This window comes from Lepidochelys kempii, chromosome 4 (genome assembly GCF_965140285.1).
Source record: "Lepidochelys kempii isolate rLepKem1 chromosome 4, rLepKem1.hap1, whole genome shotgun sequence".
NCBI lineage: Eukaryota > Metazoa > Chordata > Testudines > Cheloniidae > Lepidochelys > Lepidochelys kempii.
The window spans coordinates 90,886,212-90,909,784 of NC_136383.1; the positions used below are offsets into that span (position 1 = coordinate 90,886,212).

General features: G+C 41.5%; 1 protein-coding gene across 11 annotated transcripts in view; it reads left to right on the forward strand.

Moving 5' to 3' along the window:
- LOC144929103 (protein furry homolog-like) overlaps positions 1-23,573 on the forward strand; it is a 349,363-nt gene that overhangs the window by 40,931 nt on the left and 284,859 nt on the right. For 9 of the 11 annotated variants that reach the window (XM_078852535.1, XM_078852539.1, XM_078852543.1 and 6 more), the window contains exon 2: positions 1,493-1,582. The exons of the other annotated variants lie outside the window; for them this stretch is intronic. In XM_078852535.1, the coding sequence (XP_078708661.1) occupies positions 1,493-1,582 (90 nt within the window). The remainder of the gene's footprint in view (positions 1-1,492; positions 1,583-23,573) is intronic. 11 annotated transcript variants of the gene reach the window in all.

Consider the following 23,573-nt stretch of genomic DNA (forward strand, 5'->3'; position numbering starts at 1 on the left):
AAAACAATTTATATCAGAAAACCAAACTAGAATGCCCATTATACTTCACAAGGGTATATTTGTTCAAAAGGTAAGAGAAACTACTCTATCCAAAAGATCTCAAGGAAATGTAGGAAAAGACTTTTTTTCTATTTGACCGTAGCTTTTTCTAGCAAATAAAGATGAAAGTAAGGAAAGCTAAGCAGAATGTTATTTTTCTTTAATTCTAGTAGACAGTATGACTCAGACTTCAGTGACCAATGTAGACATGTGCATTGGAATTGTGCATACGTATAAGCATATGTGTATGTGCTACCCCCTTCTCTTTTTAGGTTTGCATGCTAAACCAGATATGTGTCAGAACTTAAGTTAGAATTTCCAGAAGTGGACTCTGATTTTGGGTTCTTTAGTTTTCGGATGTCCAGCCTCTTAGACTGCTTGGATCTTAATATCAGATGTTCTGAGCACTCATAGCATCAGTTGACTTCAGGGGGGCCTCCGGGTACTCAACAATTCTAATACTCAAGCCCCTGTGGATACCAAAAAAGGAAATCCTCAGAATTAGTGGTTGCTTCTGAAAACATGGACTCTAGTGCAAACAATATTTGAACATTTGAGCCCATATCTAAAACGATAGGTTTTTATAACCAACCAAAAACTTTCTATTATAGATTTTAGATGTTCATAGTTTCCCATATAACTGTAATATAATGGTGCCAGAAAGTATCCAAATACAGCATTAAATAAAACCTACTAACAACTAACCTACAATATGGCAAAACTATGTTTTTAAGTCACGTGTTCAAAATGTCATCAGCATTTCTGAGTTGTGACACAAGCATTTCTGTTTATTTCATGAAAGGATATGATTGTTTTTGACTTGCCTTATTTTATTTGCAGCATTATGCAGGATGACAAGTAGCTCAACCATATTTCCAGGCTATATTTTTGACAGATCTCACAAAGCTTATGTTGTAAATCATTGCTAGTTTAAATGTTTAAACTCCTTTTAAATGCAAGTGGCCCAAATAGTTGGATGGCCCCCTTTGGTCCCCTTCCTCCATAGAGAGGCTTTCACATAGAGTGGGGGTGGGGAGGGAATAATTTTTAAAAGATATAAATGAAAAACACTTCAATTTTAAGTGGATAAAATATACAATTTCTAATCACAGATTGGTTGCCTTAATAATAACAAAGGGAAATAAAGTAATTCCCAACTGCATTTTATGGTTAAAAGAAAATTTCTTAGTTTTCTGGGCATTTATTCACTTTTAAACTGTATATCTGTAAATTTGAAAGAGCTTCCTATAATCTGGGAAGGCTGGAATTAAATTATACAGCAGGTTTCTTGGCTTCTTTGGCAAACTGGAAATTCTGTGGCAGCTTTATTGAAATTTAAAATATAGATTTTTTTTTAATGAATTAAATATGAAAGTGAATAGTAAAATTGGTACAGTAGCCTCTGTGGTAGTTTTAAAATACAGTATATTTTATACCTTCCTCTCACTTTCAGATTTTGATATGCCGAAGTATTTTTACCAACAACATAGAGTCATAACAGCTATAGGGAGTGCCTCAAGAGGTCTTGGCAACATAGTTAAAGGTATTTGAGTCTTTTGGCACCTGTGAAGGAGTGGGAGTTGGTATGGGATTGTGGGATTAACTGAAGTTTTCAGCAAAAACAATCAACAATGGAATAATTAACTGCTGTTGTGACTGCACCCTCCTATGATGTAACACAGTGCAGCTGTGGCTCTGCCTTTGTTTCCCTCCTGGTCTTCCACTTCTCCGCCCAACCTCCAACAACTTCTTGTATGAGGTCATTTAGTCCTCTGGCTATGTCATCTAACTGTGCCAGACTGCTGTACCCCCTTCAAGGGTCTGATTTGACTTGTATATCCCCAAGTTTAACCTCACTTAAAAAACTTACAAAATCTGACATAAATATAGAAGATGGATGGGTATCTCTAATAAGGAGAGCTAGTCCAGCAGGTTTTTGAAGTATCTGCTGATTTCTGTCTAATGTTGAGCAAAAATTTAGATTAATGTATATTATAAAGCTCTCAGACACCACTGCGATCATCCAATCCAATCTCTATAACACAGGCCAGAGTACTCACCTGAATTCATACCTGTTTGAACTAGAGCATGTCTTTTAGAAAAGCACCCATTCTTGATTTAAAAATTGCCATTGGTGGAAAATCCACCACAAACTTTGGTATGTTGTTCCAATGGTTAGTTACCTTCACTGTTAACATTTTGCACCTTATGGCCTTCTGGGCTGGCTCCTCTGCTTATTTGTGTCAGAAGGTTTAGGATGTCTCCAGAGATCTTGGAGTTCCAGTGACTGCTGGGAAAATGAGACAATGTGTTTCTCTTCTCAGAGAGCAAGGAAGTCCAGGATCTGTTGATGAGACCACATGAGGGCACAGGCCATGATGGCTATAATGGATTTGGTGTCTGTGAACTTGCTATGAGCTGGAAATGCAAATAGATGTGCTTAAATATATGTAAACATTTAAACAGAGGTGAGGAATTTGATCAAGATGACACCTAGAGCAGTGGAGAGTGCACAAATAACTGGATGAGTCAATCCAGATATGAAGCAATGTATTGTGAGTTAGCAGTGGGAGTACTGACATGATGAAGCTAATTTGAAAAGTGGATGTTGTTAGGGGGCTTATTCCTTCATCCACTCGCTTCCCTGGTCCTTCTCGCATGAACAGAGAGCAACAATACCCGAAGTCCAAAGGTGCAAACAATTCAATGTTTATTGGGGTGAACTTCCAGCAAGCATGATTCCAGTTTCCTTCCTTAGTATTCTCCTTCCCAGCTCTGACACCACAGAGCCTTACACCTGTGTCCCTGTTCCCATTCCTGCCCTTAGCCAAACATGATTCCAATTTCCTTACCCCCATTCCCTGTTCCCATTTCCCCCACCCGCATGCCCACCCCCACCCCCCTACTTCCTGATTGACTGCAGACTATATAATAAAACTTGACTTCTGCTTTGTTATACCTTAACCAATCATGTTCCTGAAATTTAACTAACCAATCCTAACATATTGTAACATGATTATGTATCCAATTATATCCCACCACCTTAATTAGTTTACACCCCGCAAAATTAGTTATACAGCAGACAAACAATCACAGAACCAGACAGAGATTATACAGACAAACAATAGCAAAGTGGGAACTATAATGACAAAACAATACAGAAGTGAGGATTTCACATCCCAGCTATTGATAAGTGAGTTCTTGCCAGACAGGATGCTATCAAACTAAGTTTCCTGTTACATTTTCTAGGCACTTCCCTTTCTCTGGGCACTATCAGGACAGGATTGTATTCCTAACAGCCCAATAGCACCTTATTTCAATGTGACCAGTTTGGAATGTGAGGATGTGACCATTCACTTCCCAGCTTATGGCTGCCTCTGTTGCTTAGCCAAAGGCCTTAGCCTAAGAACAGGGCCTCAGACTGTCACAGTAAGAAAAGGCCCTTACACCAGCAGACAGTGATTTTGATTCTCTTTTGTACCTCTATAACTAGCCAAGTGATAAGAATATACCTAAATTCTTAGAGTATAGGCCTTTACAGACAGGCCTGAATATCTATATCCTAACAGATGTGGCCGCACAAACCTTACATTCTGAAATAGTTGTGTTGCTTCGAAGTGAATTAATAATACAAGAGTAAGATGAAAGTGAAAGCAAAAAAAAAATAATTTGAGTGTGTGATTGCAAGGCAATTTATGGCGAAAAAACTAAATATATACTGAAAAACTTCTGTGTAAACCAGGTCTCAGATACTTGGTGTTGTACTGTAAAACTTAAGCTTCAGATCAGAATTTTCAGAGATGATGAACATTTCTGTCTAGGTTAAAAAGCAAGTATTGGTATTCTAGAACAAATGTTTAGGGAATGTCCACATTAGTCTTTACAAAAGTGTTAACTAACAGGAATCTAGCATAGACATAGCCTTAAGAGGCTAATTTTAAAATCTCACTTCTGAAAATTTTGGCCCTCTGTGTATTTTTTGTTATGCACCTTAAGTATGTCTGTGCTAATTGTGTTACAGATTGAGTTAACCTTTTCTGAGGCCTATTTCCCTGTTCAGTTCACGTGGTCATGAGGAGGATTGCAAGACAGAACAATCAAAATCAGAGCACAGATCATTCACTCCCCTATAAAACTGATACCAAAAACATTAGTTTTTCTTGGAGTGATGGTCCCTAAGTGGATTCCAGACATGGGTGTGCATGCGTACCATAAGCCAGAGCTAGAACTATTCATAGCAGTGTCTGTTGACCCTGTGTGTCGTGCGTGAACTGCATGGTGCATCCGAGGCTTTAATAGGCTGTGTGGGTCGACACCACTCCAGTTCCTTCTTATCACCGCATGGCCAGAGTTGGAACCCCTGTTCCTCAATGCTCTTAGCTCGCTACGAGAACTGTTCTCCATTGTATTAAATCTGAAATGTAGGCTAGTGCATGTCTAAATGCTGTATCTTATGTCTTCTCTTGTTTTCTTTGTTTTCATTTTTCCTTTTTACTTCTCTACCTTTTCCCTTGGTACCTCCTCTCATTTCCTAGTTTTTGTTTCTGTATTCAGGGACCAGAAATGCCGATAACTTACTTTTGAGTGTTCCTCCAGGCGGGTACTTAAAAAGGGAAGGAAAAATGCCTTTCTCAAAATACACCTTATCTGGGAGTACTTAATAGGGAAAGTTGAACCCTGACATGTTCAAATAAAGCTTGTCATTTGACATTTAAAAGATGAAGGATGGGGCAAATGTCATTTTACATTTAAGAAGGTTTGCTATCAGATGGCACAATGAGGGAAATCAAAAAGGCCGTCTCCTACAGCAAGACATTCTTGTTGGAATATTTGACAATATTTGACTATGGTCAAATAATGGGCATTCAATTCAGTGATCAAATGAGTGGTTTGCCAAGACTGTCACACTTGGAAGGTTAATACAAGTGTCTTTGAAAGTATAAAGTTTATTATTTTTTAGTTGTTTGCATGTTAATTCTGTGCAAAGGAAATAGATCTACATTGAATTAACCACTGATAAAAGACATAAAGCAATGACTTCAATGTTTAAGGTCTGAGAACCTTCGCACCATTCAGAATATTTTTGGGCATTGATGCTCTCATAGACTTTAAGGCCAGAAGCAATCATGATAATATAGTTTGACCTCCTGCACATTGCAGGCCATGGAACCTCACCCACCCACTCCTATAATAGACCCATAACTTCTGGCTGAGCTACTGAAGTCCTCAAATCTTGAATTAAAGACTTCAAGGTACAGAGAATCCACCATTTACACTTGTTTAAACCTATAGGTTACATGTGCCCCGTGCTGCTGAGGAAGGCAAACCCCTCCCCCCAGGGTCTCTGCCACTGTTCCCTGTAAGCTGTGCGCGTGTGCACACAGATCCTAAACCCTGCTCACACAGTGAAACACCGTGCACACAAAAATTTGCACAGAAGCACAATAATTTGCACAGAAGAAATTTTTTGCACACACTGCCTGTCAAAAATTAGAGGGAACATTGGTCTCTGCCAATCTGAGCTGGGGAAAAATTCCTTCCCGACCTCAGATATGGCGATGAATTAGACCCTGATCATGTAGACAAGACCCACAAGCTAGACACCTGAGAGAGAATTCTCAGAGCCCTCCCCATTTAGTGTCCCATCACCAGCCATTGAAGATATGTGCTTAATGCCCCCTTTCATCTCACCAACACACAATCAAGTTGTGTCATCTAGACTAGATGACACAGTATTTTTGCTTAGTGGTTACTAAATAGAAGTATGACACTATTGCTCTTCAGGACTTTTAGATGACAAAATTGGTAGTGTCATAACCTCTTCTACTATGTGACCTTGCCTCAACCATCAAGATTGTAGTTTTACCTAAATTTTCCTTTGTGCCTCCCTTCAGGAGGTTTTCTTCTTAACATTCTTTAATTCTGCTCCTCATACCAGAATTGCTCACTTATCTTGTACTTGGAAGTAAATTTTCTTCAGCTGTGGCAACCAGCATATGCCTTTCAGGCTCAGAAGTCATCTGTGATCTGCTCCACTGACTGCTGCTGCACTTCCAAGGAGATAACACAGCAGCCAACAGTACTGTTCCAAGAACAATTCTGATCCCTCACAATACTCACTGCCACCACTTAGCAGTAAAAGAATATTTGTTGCTCTGGGAGAATCCCCCTGTTCCCCACAAACACCCTTCCCGAGCCATCACAGTGAACATTACCGGGATTTGGAAATGCCCCTGGATCAGCAGCATGGATGCTATGTCACTTTAAAGAAATCACAGGAAACTATGCAAAAAATCCTAGAGTAAGCATGATCTAACAAAGTAAAACATCATGCTTCGTGTAAAAAGAGAAAACAAGTTAGGACATGGGATGTTAATAAAGAGATGAAGGCGACAGAGGTTGCATACAGAAGATAGACTGCTAGGCATTCAGTTAGGCAAGGAGGAAATGGGAAGAGGAGAAAGCTCACAGCTTTTTTTTGTTTGTTTCTATAAATATGTGTCGTAACTCATACAGACTTAGAGCGAAAATGATTTCCTGTAGATTAAAAGGGGACCTAAAGATAGCAATGATGAGTGAAGCTAGAGCCTTAATTTGAGTAAGTAAATATTTATTTATAGTACCATAGTGTGCAAGATGTGCTAAGCACAGTGTAAACATATAGCAAAGCATGATCCTCCCCCCCCCACCCCCAAAGAGTCTAAAACACAAAGACCAGTAAAAGGTTAGAGAAACTGTACAAAATATAAAAAAAATGTCATGGCGATGACTAGCTACATGGACAATCTTAAATCTAATATTTCCTAACTTTTAAGTGTCTGACTTTACAATCTTAATGTTCTTTTAATATATTTTAAACAAACTGCAACAAAACAAAAATCCACGGTCACCCTCCAACCCTCCTAACCCACACATTTCTCATGATATCCACACTTGGCAATGTCCTCCATTTTAACTACCTTCCCTCTATGTCCCTTCAAAGTCCACTCTCCAAACATAACCTGGGGGTAGGGAGTTAGTGTTTTTTGGTTTTAATAATTGTGCCCGCTATCAAAACAGTGAAAACTCTCTGAAAAAACAGCGAACTTACTTACATCTGATATTTCTTCCTGTGTGGAGAAGGGCACTCAGGCTTTCTGGTGGTGGTTGAAGTAATATTTTTATTGGACCAACTTCCGTTGGTGAGAGTGACAAGCTTTTTCAAGCCACACAGAGCACTTCTTTGGGTCTGGGAAATGTACTCTTGAGTGTCGCAGATAAATACAAGGTGGAACAGATTGTTTAGCATAAATAGCATGTATTTTAAGGGACCCTTCAAGGTAGAGTGGCCCTTAACACCTCTGTAGTGGTTGGGGGTGGGGGGAGGAGGTTAGTGGGTTATAGATTGTTGTAATAAGCCATAAATCCAGTTTCTCTGTTCAGTCCATGATCTTTATTGTCTAGGAGTTAAGAATTTAAGCTCCCAGGCTTGTCTTTTGGAAATATTGTGCAGGTTTCCTTTGAAGATGAGACAAAGAGGTCAGATATAGAGTGATCGCTGTGTGAAAAGTGTTCACCCAGAGGTGATAGGGTGTTTTTGTCTTTTATCATTTTCCTGTGAGAGTTCATTCAAGAGCTTAATGATTTTTTGGTTTCACCCAAATAGTTGTGGTTGGAGCATTTGGTGCACTGGAAGAGGTATACCACATGTTATGATAGGCATGTGTAGGATCCATCTGTCTTGAAAGGTGTGTTGTGGGGAGTGTTGATCATTGTAGCAGTTGAGATATGTCTGTAGATTTTGCATCTGCTGATCTGGCAGGGTCTGGTACCGCTTTGAGTTGGTGTGTCCAGCTCTGTGGGGAGCTTGCTTCTGTTGATGAGCTTGAAGAGGCTGGGGGTTTGTTTGAAGGCCAGAAAAGGGGATTTGGGAAAGATTTCTTTCTGGATTGGGTCCTCATCGAGTTTGAGTTGTAGTTTCACGATACTCCATATGGGTTCCAGTGTGGTGTGGTAGGTGACAGCTAGGGGTGTGCATTTGGAAGGGGTTTTATTTTTGTATTGAATAGGTTCTCTTGGGGTATTTGGGTGGCCTGCTCCATGATCTACTTCTCTGGTAAAGTATCCTTGTTTGGTGAAGGTGGTTTTAAGAGTGTTAAGGTGTGTATCCCAGACTTTCTCCTCAGTGCATCTTCCGTGGTATCTTAGTGTCTGGCTGTACATAACAGATTTCTTGGCATGCTTGGGAGAGGGGGCAGTTACTGGATCTATGAAGGTAGGTGTGGTGATCCATGGGCTTCTTGTACATGGTTATCTGTAGGGCTCCATTGTTGAAACTGATTGTGGTGTTCAGGAAGTTGATGTTAGTGTGGGAGTGTTCCAGAGAGAGTTTAATAGATGGATGGTGGCTGTTGAATTTGTGATGGAGATCTATGAGGGAGTTTAAGCTGTCTGTCAAGAGGATGAAAATCTCATCGATGGTATATCATTTGTTTCTTGGTGCATTGGTCCAAGACAAGAGATTACATCAACTGTCTTCAGAGTAACAGCCGTGTTAGTCTGTATTCGCAAAAAAGCTTATGTTCAAATAAATTGGTTAGTCTCTAAGGTGCCACAAGTACTCCTTTTCTTTTTATCAACTGTCTTGTCTCTCTAATATCCTGGGACCAACATGGCTATAACTACATTGCATACATGGAATGAAATTGTTTAGTTTGGGGAAGCATCCATTTGAAAACCAGAAATAGACTCAAGACTTCCACTTCTGGGAAGCTGATGACTGTGTATCACAATTTAACATTAAAGAAGAAAATGATAGATCAAGAGTTGACTTAGTACTCATCAGATGAAGGTATTGATGAATTTGATGATGATACAGAGATGTAGATCAGCGGTTCTCAACCAGAGGCCCGGGCCCCCCTGTGCGGGGGCTGCAAGCAGGTCTCAGGGGGGCTGCCAAGCAAGGCCAGCATTAGACTCTCTGGGGCCCAGGGCACAATGCTGAAGTCCTAGCACATGGGGCTGAAGTCCAGGCCCCTGAGCCCAGCCACCTGGGGCCGAAGCCAAAGCCTAAGCTATGTAGCTTTGTGGGGGCCCCTGTGGCATGGGGCCCCAGGCAGTTGCCCTGATTGCTACCCCCTAATGCCTGCCCTGGCTTTTATATGCAGAAAACCAGTTATTGTGGCACAGGTGGGCAGTAGAGTTCTTATAGCATGTTGTGGGGGGCTCAGAAAGTAAAAGGTTGGAACCCCTGATGTATATGAAACAGTTGAAGCTGATAAAGTGAAAGATGGAAAAAAGGAAGATGCTTGAAGAGTTGGCCTGCTACCGACTTAGCATAAATGCATTTAAAATGGCTTTTTTCATTTATAGTTCTTTTTTTTATTTCTCTTTTCTTTTGTAACTTTTCAGTCTTTAATAATCACATTTAAATGATAACATTACTAAAAAGTAATGTTTTTTTCATTTTTAAGAGCTTAATTTTATTGCATTTCTAATTTTTTACTTAAAATAACTCAGTAAGTAACTTGTTTTTTGTAGATAGGCTTAAGTATCTCTCTAAGGATAATCCTACTGGAGACCATAAAATTTTATTATTTTATTATTATTATTACTGTTGTAATAAATTATAGCTTTAAAATATTTGACGATTTTTGACATTTGACTAATGTTTGACAGGCAATTGGCCAATTATTTTTGGACCAGTGAAATGCCCAACCCTATGTCAGTGCATAATCATATTGTCCTCTTCATGGAATCATAGAATACCAGGGTTGGGAGGGACCTCAGGAGGTCATCTAGTCCAATTGCCTGCTCAAAGCAGGACCAATCCCCAACTAAATCATCCCTGCCAGGGCTTTGTCAAGCCTGACCTTAAAAACCTCTAAGGAAGGAGATTCCACCACCTCCCTAGGTAACCAATTCCAGTACTTCACCACTCTCCTAGTTAAAAAGTTTTTCCTAATATCCAACCTAAACCTCCCCCACTGCAACTTGAGACCATTACTCCTTGTTCTGTCATCAGCTACCACTGAGAACAGTCTAGATCCATCCTCTTTGGAACCCCCCTTTCAGGTAGTTGAAAGCAGCTATCAAATCTCCCCCTCATTCTTCTCTTCTGCAGACTAAATAATCTCAGTTCCCTTAACCTCTCTTCATAAGTCATATACTGCAGACCCCTAATCATTTTTGTTGCCCTCCGCTGGATTCTTTCCAATTTTTCCACATCCTTCTTGTCGTGTGGGGCCCCAAGCTGGACACAGTACTCCAGATGAGGCCTCACCAATGCCGAATAGAGGGGAATGATCACGTCCCTGGATCTGCTGGCAATGCTCCTACTTATGCAGACCAAAATGCTGTTAGCCTTCTTGGCAACAAGGGCACGCTGTTGACTCATATCCAGCTTCTCGTCCTCTGTAACCCCAAGGTCGTTTTCTGCAGAACTGCTGCCTAGCCACTTGGTCCCTAGTCTGTAGGAGTGCATGGGATTCTTCCATCCTAAGTGCAGGACTCTGTACTTGTCCTTGTTGAACCTCATTAGATTTCTTTTGGCCCAATCCTCTAATTTGTCTAGATCTCTCTGTATCCTGTCCCTACCCTCCAGTGTACCTACCACTCCTCCCAGTTTAGTGTCCTCTGCAAACTTCTGAGGGTGCAATCCATGCCATCCTGCAGATCCTTTAATGAAGATATTGAACAAAACCGGCCCCAGGACCAACCCTTGGGGCACTCCGCTTGATACCCGCTGCCAACTACACATGGAGCCGTTGATCACTATCCATTGAGCTCGATGATCTAGCCAGCTTTCTATCCATCTTGTAGTCCATTCATCCAGCCCATACTTATTTAACTTGCTGGCAATTTTCATTTAAAAGAAAAAAAAAGTTTCCAGCCCTTACGTTAGCAAAGAAATGCTTGATAACATAACCTATGTATAGATTGTGCAGTGATGTCTGCCTGAGTTTGCTGACCGTGTCCAGTGCAGGGAGCCCCTGGTACCATCAGCAGAACAGACTAGGCCCTTAATGCTCTGGGGTGGGGATGGAGCTTATCTGTCCCTTATTTGCAGGATTTGCTTCCTCTTGGTGCAGCATAGATGCCCACTTGAGCTCCATTAACCCCTTCGCCTTTTTGGCTCCAGGGATTAGATTAAGGGGAGGAGAGGGAAAGGGTGACTAGTGCTTGTGAAAGCATCACTCATGGCACTAGAATGAGAAGTTACTTACCACGGATTATGCAAAATCCATAATAGGATTATTATTAATTGTTTATTATATTTTGTATTACTGCAGCGCATTCCTCTCATATTCTTTTGATCAGCAATGAAATAGTTAGCAATGTTGATATTTTATATTATCATTAGGGCTGTCAAGCAATTAAAAAAATTAATCGCAATAAATCACACTGTTAAACAATAATAGAATACCATTTACTTAAATATTTTTGGATATTTTCTACATTTTCAAATATATTGATTTCAGTTACAACACAGAATACAAAATGTACAGTGCTCACTTTATATTTATTTTTAATTACAAGTATTTGCACTGTAAAAAAACAAAAGAAATAGTATTTTTCAATTCACCTCATACAAGTACTGCAGTTCAGTCTCTTTATCATGAAAGTTGAACCTACAAATGTAAAATTATGTACAAAAAAACTGCATTCAAAAATAAAACAACGTAAAATTTTAGAGCCTGCAAGTCCACTCAGTCCTACTTCTTGTTCAGCCAATCGCTCAGACAGACAAGTCTGTTTACATTTGCAGGAGGTAGTACTTGCTCACTTCTTGTTTACAATGTCACCCGAAAGTGCGAACATGTATTCGCATGGCACTGTTGTAGCTGGAGTCACAAGATATTTACGTGCCAGATGCGCTAAAGATTCATATGTCCCTTCATGCTTCAACCACCAGTCCAGTGGACATGCGTCAATGCTGATGATGGGTTCTGCTCGATAAAATTCCAAAGCAGTGCGGACCGACGCATGTTCATTTTCATTATCTGAGTCAGATGCCACCAGTAGACGGTTGATTTTTCTTTTTTGGTGGTTCAGGTTTTGTAGTTTCCGCATCAGAGTGTTGCTCTTTTAAGACTTCTGAAAGCATGCTCCACACCTTGTCCTCTCAGATTTTAGAAGGCACTTCAGATTCTTAAACCTTGGGTTGAGTGCTGTAGCTGTCTTTAGAAATCTCACATTGGTACCTTCTTTGCCTTTTGTGAAATCTGCAATTAAAGTGTTCTTGAAATGAACAACGTGTTCTGGGTCATCATCCAAGACTGGTATAACATGAAATATATGACAGAATGCAGGTAAAACAGAGCAAGAGACATATAATTCTCCCCCAAGGATTTCAGTCACAGATTTAATTAATGCATTATTTTTTAACGACCGTCATCAACATGGAAGCATGTCTTCTGAAATGGTGACCGAAGCATGAAGGAGCATACGAATGTTTAGCATGTCTGGCACATAAATACCTTGCAATGCCTCGACAAAAGTGCCATGCAAATGCCTGTTCTTACTTTCTAGTGACATTATAAATAAGAAGGCAGCATTATCTTCTGTAAATGTAAACAAACTTGTTTGTCCTAGCGATTGGTTGAACAAGAAGTAGGCTGAATAAGAAGTAGTACATTGTTTGTTTTTGAGTGCGGTTATGGAAAAAAAAATCTACATTTGTAAGTTGCACTTTCACAACAAAGAGATTGTATTACAGAACTTATATGAGGTGAACTTAATAATACTATTTCTTTTTTTTATTGTTTTACAGTACAAATATTTGTAATAAAAGTAATATACGCTTTGATTTCAATTACAACACAGAATACAATGTATATGAAAATGTAGAAAAACATCCAAAATATTTAATAAATTTTAATTGGTATTCTATTGTTTAACAGTGTGATTAAAACTGCGATTAATTTTGTTAATCATAATTATAATTTTTTGAGTTAATCGCATGCATCAACTGCAATTAATCGACAGCCCTAATTATCATCTTTGGGGATCTGAGTTAACACCTCATAGAGATATACAGGGGCAGTAAATGTTTCTTAGGCCTGGTCTACACTAGGGGGCGGGGGATCGATCTAAGATCTGCAACTTCAGCTACGAGAATAGCGTAGCTGAAGTTGACGTATCTTAGATAGACTTAGAATCGCTTACTTCGTGTCCTCGCGGCGCGGGATCGACGGCAGCCACTCCCCCGTTGACTTCGCTTCCGCCTCTCGCCATGGTGGAGTTCCGGAGTCGAAAGCAGAGCGATCAGGGATCAATTTAGCATGTCTACATTAGACGCGATAAATTGATCCCCGATAGATTGATCACTACTCGCTGATCTGGCGGATAGTGTAGACGTGGCCTCAGAGCTATTGATTCAGGCATTAGTTAACATCTTTGTGCTGGTTACATTTGAGTCACATTTTGAAACTTTTCATTGCAGCCATAAACACTAGAGACTTACCCTTTTTTCTTTTTAAATGAAAAGTGAGATTCTGGAGAAAAAGATGGCTGCCTCAGAACAACAACAACAACCCACAAACAACAAACCCAGTAGGGTGGTGAGGGGGAAGAAGCCAGGTCACTTTGCCAACATTTCTAGTCCTATATAGATCAGGCTGGACTGAGGTGGTCGTTGTTGGGTTTTTTTCCCCCCCAACTACTGCAAAAAGCAATGAGAATGTTAAGACACCACAATATTAACACAGTTATTTTCACAGGGGTCTTCCCCTGTGAAAGACTTCAAATCTTAATTTCAATATTTAAAACTAAGTCTCTTTTCCCCACTTTCTCAAAATTGCAAGTTGTATCTTACACAGATGAGTATTTCTGGCATTAAAGCACTACAACGCCTCAGTCCCATTCCCTCATATAAACAGAATACATTTTTGAAGATGTTCAATCAAGCAAGAATTGTATTATTTCCCTACTTGAATCTCTCTATCTTTGGTATTTTCATAGCACCACTCATTGTCATATCTAAATATTGAGATAAATATGAGATACAGAAACAGCCTTTGTATATACATTTTTGTCTTTTATTTATGTAAAGTAGGTCATATACTTTATTTGTATTCACAAAACTATTTTTGGGTAATGTAAACTTCTTTGCAAATGTGTAATTTTTTTTGTTAATAGCTTTGAGTATAGTTAAAAGAAATGTCTTGTTAATTGGTTGAAAGTTTCAATATTCACTAATATATTCAGCTATTATTGCTTAAGTTTTTAGAGGAAACAACTGAGTCATCAGGATATGTACTGCTAAGATATTATAGTTCAGTATTGCAGAGACTGAATTGCTGAATTTCTTGTTGTACAAGTAGCTATGTTTGCTGGTTTTATTGAATGTGTATGACAGCAGACCATGTTAAATCTTGGCAAGAAACTCACTGTGAAATGAACAGCTAGATAGCAGATCTGAACTCAGTCTGCCAACCCAAGAAAACCAAAATGTTAATTACAAAGATACTGGGTAGCATGGTTTAACTATATTTATTTAAATCTCATGTGCTGTAAACATAGTTGTAGGCTGAGCTTGAAATTTACAGTAGTTCTGTAACTTTCTCAAAATGCATTTACTGTTCTGAGGACTAGTATTGGGAATTTTGCTAATAGCATTGAGAGTGAAAATTCTCCATTTATGCTTAGCTATGGTCTTAGAGTTTCTCTAGAACATGCTATCTGACTCGTATTATGGATGGGTTGTGGGGGAGGAAGGATAAATACTGTATATACTCGTTCATTAGCCCGTTCGTTTATAAGCCGACGCTCCAAGATGGATAGGTAAAAATAGTAAAAACTGTATGACCCTTTCATAAGCGGACCCTATATTTCAGGGGTTGGCAAACTTTGGCTCCCGGCCCGTGAGGGTAAGCTGCTGGCGGGTCAGGACATTTTGTTTACCTGGAGTGTCTGCAGGCATGGAGCCCCTCAGCTCCCTGTGGCCGTGGTTTTCCTTTCCCAACCAATGGGAGCTGCGGGACGGGGCTCCATGGCTGAAGATGCTCCAGGTAAACAAAACAACAATGTTTTAGATATTCAATTCAATGATTCTTAGAGTTTAAAATCATCAAATTTTGATGTAGACCCATGTATAAGCCGACCCCATCACTTTTTTGCCAAAAATATTCGGCTTATGAATGAGTATATATGGTAATTTATCCTCTGAGTTCTTTTGAGAAGATCATTCCCCCCCATTATTGTGCATAATAATGCATGAGCATAGTTTGCTAATGGTAAAGTCGACAATGCCAAATTATATTTGTAACCTGAAGCGCTCTTGACAATAATTTTGATATCATTCCAAGTCCGTAGGAAATAGTGTTCTCTTCATAAAAGTTGCTTACATAAGGCGTTAGTGTGATTTGTGTTGGCTATTGTTGCAGGAAGCTAATTATGTCAAACAAGGTTTTAATGGTTTGTCATTTAGTGGTCAAGATTTCCTGGTGTCACGCCATAATCAGGAATTGCTGATCAGGACTCAAAACTGATTGGCCCAAGAAACCTACCCCTTTCAAGTTTTTTCAATCCTCCCTCCCTGATTCATCATTTCACTTTTCAGATTTATGTGCAGGCCTTGTTCTCTTGTCTTTTCCTCATGCAGTCCAATGTAGATATTCATGCATTTCTCCAGCTTCAACAAATACTAGTTCACATTCATGAGTTTGCTTTTTGGTACCTTCAGACAAAGAAACTAATATGAGATGTGATTCTTTTATATAAGGGCTTGCTGGCTGAAATTGCTCGATTTCCAGTCCCTGGAAGGTAGAAGCAACTGCTTTTACTACCTAATTAAGAATAAAAAAGGCCTATTTGGTCCTAAATTTTAGTGAGGTCTTTGTCTCTCTTGTTTCATTTTCAACTTCTGGATTCTAAAGGTAGCAGCCCACCTATAGGTAGCATGTCCTGTCCTCTGAACCTCCTATACTAAATAGATTGGAAGCATTTTTCTTGGGAAGTCAGATGAGCATTCAGCATCAGTTCCCATACTTCAGTGCACTAGATTGTGGAAATCCTTTCTAGACTTGTAGCCTATTGGTTAGTGGACAGAGTCTGAGCCTTTGTTGGTTCATTGACAGCCTGATAGGTAGAGATTGCTATTTTGGGTGGCGGACCTAGCCTGGTATATCTCAGTCTTGACTTTTTTTCAACCATTACAGTTTCTTAGGGCTAGTACTTGTCAAGTTGTTTCTGGAGATTTGGAAAATGGATAACGCATCTGGCTTGAGTGCCTGTAAGTTAGATAAATTGGCAATCTATCTTCCAGCTGAAGCACAATTCACAAATAGGGAACTTTTTCTCTTATCGATTTAAGGGGTTTACATACCAGTCATTTTGCTAGCTGTTTCTAGTGGATCACTGTGTTTTTTTCTGAACTCAAAAGAGAATCTTGTCAAGTGATAACCATTCCATTTATGTTTCTTAACTCATCAGTAATGCCATTATTCCTCTTTCTTCCCACATCTTTGAGGGGTGTTCAGGGAGAGAGGTCAGGGCTGTGTTATTGAATTCTGAGGTTTCTCACTCCCTTATCTAAAAAGGTAGGCCAAGAACTACTGTAACTTTGCTTCTTAAATACAGCCAGAGCTGAGCTGACTTAGTGAAATTCCTAGCCCACTTCCTCTTTCTCCTGGTGCTAGTTTTGGAAGGAGGGGTATTAAAATAATCTTCCTGTTGTATATTTGGGATCTGAATTACAGCTAGTGAAATTTTCTTCTTTATCATGGAAATAGAATGTTATGTCAGGCTTAGAACTTCTGGGGAAAATGACAGATGGATAGTTTTGTTTTGAGACTTCAAAATGAAAGTTATAAAACTGAAGTGTGGAGGGGGCTACTAAGTGTGGAAATTAGAACATTTGTTAGCTGGGCTCTGCTCAACCACTAAAGCTGCTGGGAATGTATTGCGAGGATAGGAGAGTCTGCAGTGTTCTAAGTGCTCCCTCAAAGGCTCTGTCTCTGTAAATTGGAGACCACCCTGAAGAGGGAGGGAGAAGATGGCAAAAAAAGATGTCAAGAAAAGACTCCTGCAGGAGAGCCGCTGAGAAAACCTTGACCCTGAGCATAGAGGCAGAAGACTGTACACATTCAAGGTAATTTAGATTAGAGCATGTACTGGGAGCGGGGGAAAGAGGAACATATCTGCTCTGAAACTAGAAAAAGTTGGGTGTGGAGGGAGAAAGCAATTGCAGGTCTGAATCAGCAGATTTTCAGTCAGAGAAGACAAAATAAGTAAATTAACATTGCCTCTAGCCCTTCATTCCTTAGGATGTTGTTCTTCAATCTATTTAATAACAGTTCAAATTACAAAAAACAAAACCAAAAACGCTCTGATGCTAGAGTCTTTGTCAAACTAGAGTACTTCAGAAAAAGGCTACTCTGTCTTTTGGAGGCAAAATCTACCTTGGGTTGCTCTGAGGACGAATTTCCAATGCAGGGATGGATTGCTTGCTATTTAGATCTCCTTGTGGATGCCTCGCTGTCAGCTGAAACTCAATATGGGTAAAACGCAACACTTACTTTCCCCTTCCCCTGACAAGCCATTCTCGCTATCTCCTTGATCAATGTGGACACCACCATCACCTTGCCTGTCACTCAGGCCTATAACTTGAGCATCATCTTTGAGTCAGACCTCTCTCTAGGTCCTTACACCGAGGCTATGTTTAAGTCTTGTATATTCTTTTTGAATAACATTTCTACGACACACTCTTTCTTATCCATCCACACAGCTAAAAGCTCTTGTCCAGGTTCTCATCATTTTGTGTCTTGATTACTTCATCATGCTGTTTTCCGGCCTTGACAAATGCAGTCTTGTCCCACTCATATCCATTCAAAATGCTGATGGAAAGATCATTTTCTTAGCCCATCACTTTGACCATGTCACCTCTCTCTTTGCATCCCTCCCTGGCTCCCACTTCTCCAGTGGTCCCCAAACTATGGGGCGTTCCCCCCTAGGGGTGTGTGGAGAAAAGTTCAGGGGAGCATGATGGGGCCCAGGCCAGCCCCCATAGGGGGCGGGGAGGGAACTGCACCCAGCTCCTCTCCAGCCCTGGCTTCAGCTCCACTCCAGCCCCAGCTCCGCCTATAGCTGTAGCTTCAGCTGCAGCCCTGGCCCTGGCTACTGGCCATGACTCCACTCCCAGCCCCAGCCTCACCCCCCAGCTATGGCCCCGGTTCTAGCTCTGCTTCCAGCTCCAGCCCCAGATTCGGCTTTCCCCAGCCTAGCTTTGCCCTTGTTCCCTCTCTGCCACCAGGCCAGTTCTGCCTCTAGCCCCAGCTCCTCCCTCATCCCCAGTTCTGCCCCCCGCTCTGCCTTCAGCCCAAGCTCTTCTGCTGAGTCAACTGTGCAGTAAGGGAGGGGGGTGCGGACAGATTCCATTACTGGGGGTGTGTTGGACAGGAAAAGTTTGGGCACCACTGCTCTTTTCTGTAGCATCAAAGATAATCTACTTGTCTTTGCTTCCAGAGCCATTCAAGCCTATCCCTACCCTACCTGTGATCTCTCATTCAGTATTGAGAGTTTGACTCCCACTTCCTATTGGTTCATTATGTCAGCATCCACTGGCACTTTTTTTATATGACTACTTTCATTCTTTCTCCTGTGCTGCCCCTCACATATAGGAGGACCTTCTGTAAACATCTGCAAAGTCACTTCATTATTTTCCTTCAAATCTCTACTTTAGACTGTCCTTCACTGCGAGGCCTACAAAAAAAGCTTCACAATGGCTAGGCTGCTGTTGTGCTAAGACCACTGCCTATCATGCTGATAAATATTGTCAAACAGTTTGTCTACACTATCACTTATGTTGGCAAAATTTATGTCACGCAGGGGTATGAGAAAAGCACAGTGCTATGTCATCAGGAGAGCTTCTCCCCTCAACATAGCTACTGCTGCTTGTTGAGGATGGTTTAATTATGTCAACAGGAGCCCTCCTGTTGGCATAGAGTGGCTACACGAGATCTTACAGTGGTGCAGTTGCATCAGTACAGCTGTGCTGCTGTAAGCTCTGTAGTGTAGACATAGTCTAATTCTTTCTTATCAGTTTGTCTGTATTAGTTTGTCTATATCAGTCTGTTTTCTCATGTCTTCTACTTAAATTGTAAGGGCAGAGACTCGTTTGTTTGTTTGTTTGTACACTTAGTACAATGGGGTCCATGACGAGGGCTCCTAGGTACTATGAATATGTAAGGGGACTGTTGCCTCCTAACAGTCAGTGGGGGTGTTTTGGTTGGCTAGCTCCCAGTACTAAAAGGGGGAGGATCTATGGGAAATCAGGACCCTGAGACCGACAGTTCCCAGGAACAATGGGGAGAGGCCAATGCTCCAGGTCAGCCTGAATGACAGGGCAGGCAGGCTAATCAGGAAGTCAGGATGCCAGGGAGGTCCCGTCTTCTGTGTGAGCCGGATTTCTGTGAGTCAGACAGAGTGGGGCCGAGCTAAGGAGAAAGCCGGGGCCCAAGCTGAGCTGTGCCAGATCCAGTGAGAGCAGACCCTGTCCTGGGAGCAGAGCTGCAGCCCCAAAGCCAGAGGCACAGCCCAGAGAGAGCAGACTTGTCTGGGAGCAGAGCTGCAGCAACCAGAGCCAGAGGGGCCAGAAAAGCAGCCCAGGAAGCAGGTCAGTGCTGGGAGCAGAGTCACAGAAGTAGCCTGCAGAGCAGACCTGTCCTGGGAGCAGAGCTATAGCAACCAGAGGCAGAGGGGCCAAAGAAGCAGCCCAGGGAGCTGGAGGCAGAGCAGCAGCAGCAGCAGTGCTGAGACAGAGTGGTGCAGCTGAGTCTGGAGCTGGGTGTGGTGAGCAGCTGGGGAGAGCGAGGGGGACCCTGGGCAGCAGGCCCAGCAGAGGGAGACACCTCAGCCAAGGGGCTCTGCAGGCCAGGTGTGGATCATAACCCCGACAGGGCGGGAGCAACACTGGGAAGAAGGGTCCTACCACTTAGAGCCTGAGAGCGTGTGACCACCACCAGAGCAAGTGTCCAATCCACAGCATCCCTGCAGCATAGCCAGGGCCTGAGAAGAAGGCCTGGGACTTACAAGGAACAGACTGAACTGCCCTGACTTTCCAGAGACACTGTTTGTGATGTTCCCTGCCACAGAGCGGGTTGATTTGTTTCCTTTAACCTTTCCCATTTTTCCTTATTCTTTTTAAAATTAATTGTTGATTAAATAACTTGCATTTGCTTTAACTTGTATGTAATGGTCAGTGGGTCAGAGAAGTGCCCAGTGCAGAGAGACTGCTCCGGAGTGGGGACACCCTAGCCCCTGTTCTAGGTGACCACAGCAGGGTTGGGGATCGAGCCCCCCAGGAATCCTGGGCCCAGCCTTATTGGGGTTACAAGGACTCTGCCAGACAGAAGAGTGGAAGGGGAGTCCTCAAGGGCAGGGAGGCCACTGGGTAAAGGAAGTGGGAGCGAGGACTCGGATCCTTTTGCTAGCCCACTTCACTGGGGTAGTGCAGAAGCCAGGAAAGTTCCTCACAATAGCGGGACTGTTCCCCCGCTTACAATATACAAAAAATAAATTGCAACAGCTCACTTATTTGTTCCAAGACTGTTATCTGGTCTAGTTCTTTATGGTATTAGATAGCTTAGAATTACCACTATGCCCTTTAGTGGGTCTGGACAAAGTCTGTAATTTAAATAGGCATTTATCATACAGTTATATTGATCAGTCTAGTCAAATATAAGTATACCTCACTATTATTTAAGGCATACACACAACAAAATGATGTAATTATTTACATTATGAAATAATAAATACTGAGGTTTACATTAACAATCCTTTTACTTGAATTTTGGGTAATTCGTGGGAAATGAGTTGGATTGTGGCTGACTCATGGTATTGTGCACAAGGATTACAGCCACTCACTTTGGTTGTGGAATGCAGAAGAATAGAGAGAAAGCAGAGAACAAGATTCAGAGTAGCAGCCATGTTAGTCTGTATCCGCAAAAAGAAAAAGAGGACTTGTGGCACCTCAGAGACTAACAAATTAATTTGAGCATAAGCTTTCATGAGCTACAGCTCACTTGGTGCCACAAGTCCTCCTTTTCTTTTTGTAGAGAACAAGAGACTCTTCCTGTCTTAAACAAAATAAGAGGAGATAGGAGTACCTATTTTTCAGAGAAAGAGAGCAGTAGAAAATAGGGGAGGGAGAAAGAAGAAATGAGAGAAAGGTTGGAAGAGAGAAAATATGGGGCACTTGAAATGGCAAATAAAAACAGACATACAATAGATTTTAAAACTTTCCTCGAATATACACAAGCATTATGTCACTGAACAGTAGAATAGTCTGTATTTTGAGGGGAGGCTAATAGCTGCCCCTGGATAATCTGTTGTGCTAGCATCATAATGGCTTCCAAAATGTGTTTGAGATATTTTTGATTTAATATAGTCATCCTCAAGATTTGACTCACTGGGAAATGTACTCTAGGCATTCATGCGCTTTCATCTGAAATAAGCATATCTGCAGTACATTGATACCATACTCATTTATTTTTGTTTATATTACTGTAATTTATTCCAGACCTTGGCTAGACTATAAACACACATGAAACTCCTTAAGAACATAACAATGTCCGTACCAGGGCAGATCTCCATCTAACCCAGCATTCTGTATTACGACAATGGCCAGTGCCAGATGCTTCTGAGGGAATGAACAGATCATGGCGATTATCGAGTGATCCATCCCCTGTCATCCAGTTTCATGCACAAAGAGGTTTATGGACACCCAGAGCATGGCCTTACGTCCCTTAGCATGTTGACAAATGGCCATTGATGGACCTATACTCCATGAACTTATCTAATTCTTTTTTGAACTGTTATATTTTTGGCCTCCACAGCATCCTCTGGCAACGAGTTCCAGAGGTTGACTGTGCGTTATGTGAAGAAGTACTTCCTTATGTTTGTTTTAAACCTGCTGCTATTAATTTCATTAGATGACACCTGGTTTGTGTGTTTATGTAAAGGGCTAAATAAACACTTATGAATGGTGTGGAAAAGTGAATAAATTTATAGACCTCGATCATGTCACCCCTTTGTTATCTCTTTTCTAAGAGAAAAAGTCTGATCTCTCCTCATATGGAAGCTGTTCCATACCCCTAATCATTTTGGTTGCCCTTCTGTTTTTTCCACTTCTATTTTTTCCAGTTCTAATATATCTTTTTTGAGATGACCAGAACTGCATGCAGTATTTAAGATGTGGGGATACCATGGCTTTATGTAGTGGCATTATGATATTTTCTGTCTTTATTATCTATCCCTTTCCTAATGGGTTCCTTACATCCGGTTAGCTGTTTTGACAGCTTCTTCTCAATGTGCAAGTAATCAAAGAACCATCCACAGTGGGACTTTACAAACATTAAACTTCACAACACCACCCTGAAATAGACAAATCCTCCTGTTTCCATTTTACAAATAGGTTAAATAGGGCATAGAGAGATTAAATAATTTACCTCACAAAAATGTTTAGGCTTAATTAATAAATAAATGGAAAGTGCTATGTAAGTGCTCTGTACTGTCCTTATTTATTCTTTTTGATCAAGGTAGTTGAAGTTAGCAGGAGAGTGGGGAATAGAACTCTGCAGTTCTGACTCTCTGGGTATATCTACACTGTAATTTAAGGTGTGATTGCTGCTCGCATAGGCATACCTATGCTAACTTTAATCTACCTAGCATGACTAAAAATAGCAGTGAATGCACAATTGCACGGGCTAGCAATGCGAGTATGTACCAAGAAGAACCAGGCAGGCTTGTACATCCCTCGCTGAAGCCCATGCTGCTGCGTTTTCATTGCTATTTTTAGCTGTGCTCGCTAGATTAAAACTAGCATGGGTATGCCTATCTGAGCTGCAATCGCACCTTCTGTTGAAGTACAGAAATGCTGAAATAAGATGTTTCTGGATTGAATGGCCAGAGTAAGGCATTTATTTTCATTTTATTATATACACTTCAGTGAGTCTGTCAAAGATTCAAAAGAAAAGGGCAATATATGATATAATTTTCACTGGTTTATAGTGCTTCATGATTAAGGCCCTACCAAATTCATGGCCATGAAAAACACGTCACGGATCGTGAAATCTGGTCTTCTCTCATAAAATCTGCTTTTTGGTGTGCTTTTACACCGGGCTGGGCAAACTTTTTGGCCTGAGGACCACATCAGGGTGGGGAAAGTGCATGCAGGCCCATACATGTAGGGCTGGGGCAGGGTGTGGGAGGGGGTGTGGTGTGCAGGAAGGGGCTCAGTGCAAGGGGTTGGGGCAGAAGAGGGGTGCGGGGTGTACGAGGGGGCTCAGGGAATGGGGTTGAGGTGCAGGAGGGGGTGCACAGTGCTGGAGGGGGTTCAGAGCAGTGGTGCAGGGAGGAGTGCAGGAGGGGGCTCAGGGCAGGGGGTTGGGGTGCAGGGTGTGGCAGGGGGTTGGGGTCCTGGCAGGGGGCTCAGGGCAGGGAGTTGGGGGGCGGGGTGCAGGAGGGGTTTGGGCTCCAACCCGGCGCCGCTTACCCTGTTCCTGGCCAATGGGAGCTTCGGGGGATGTACACACAGGCAAGGGTAGCACTCTGAG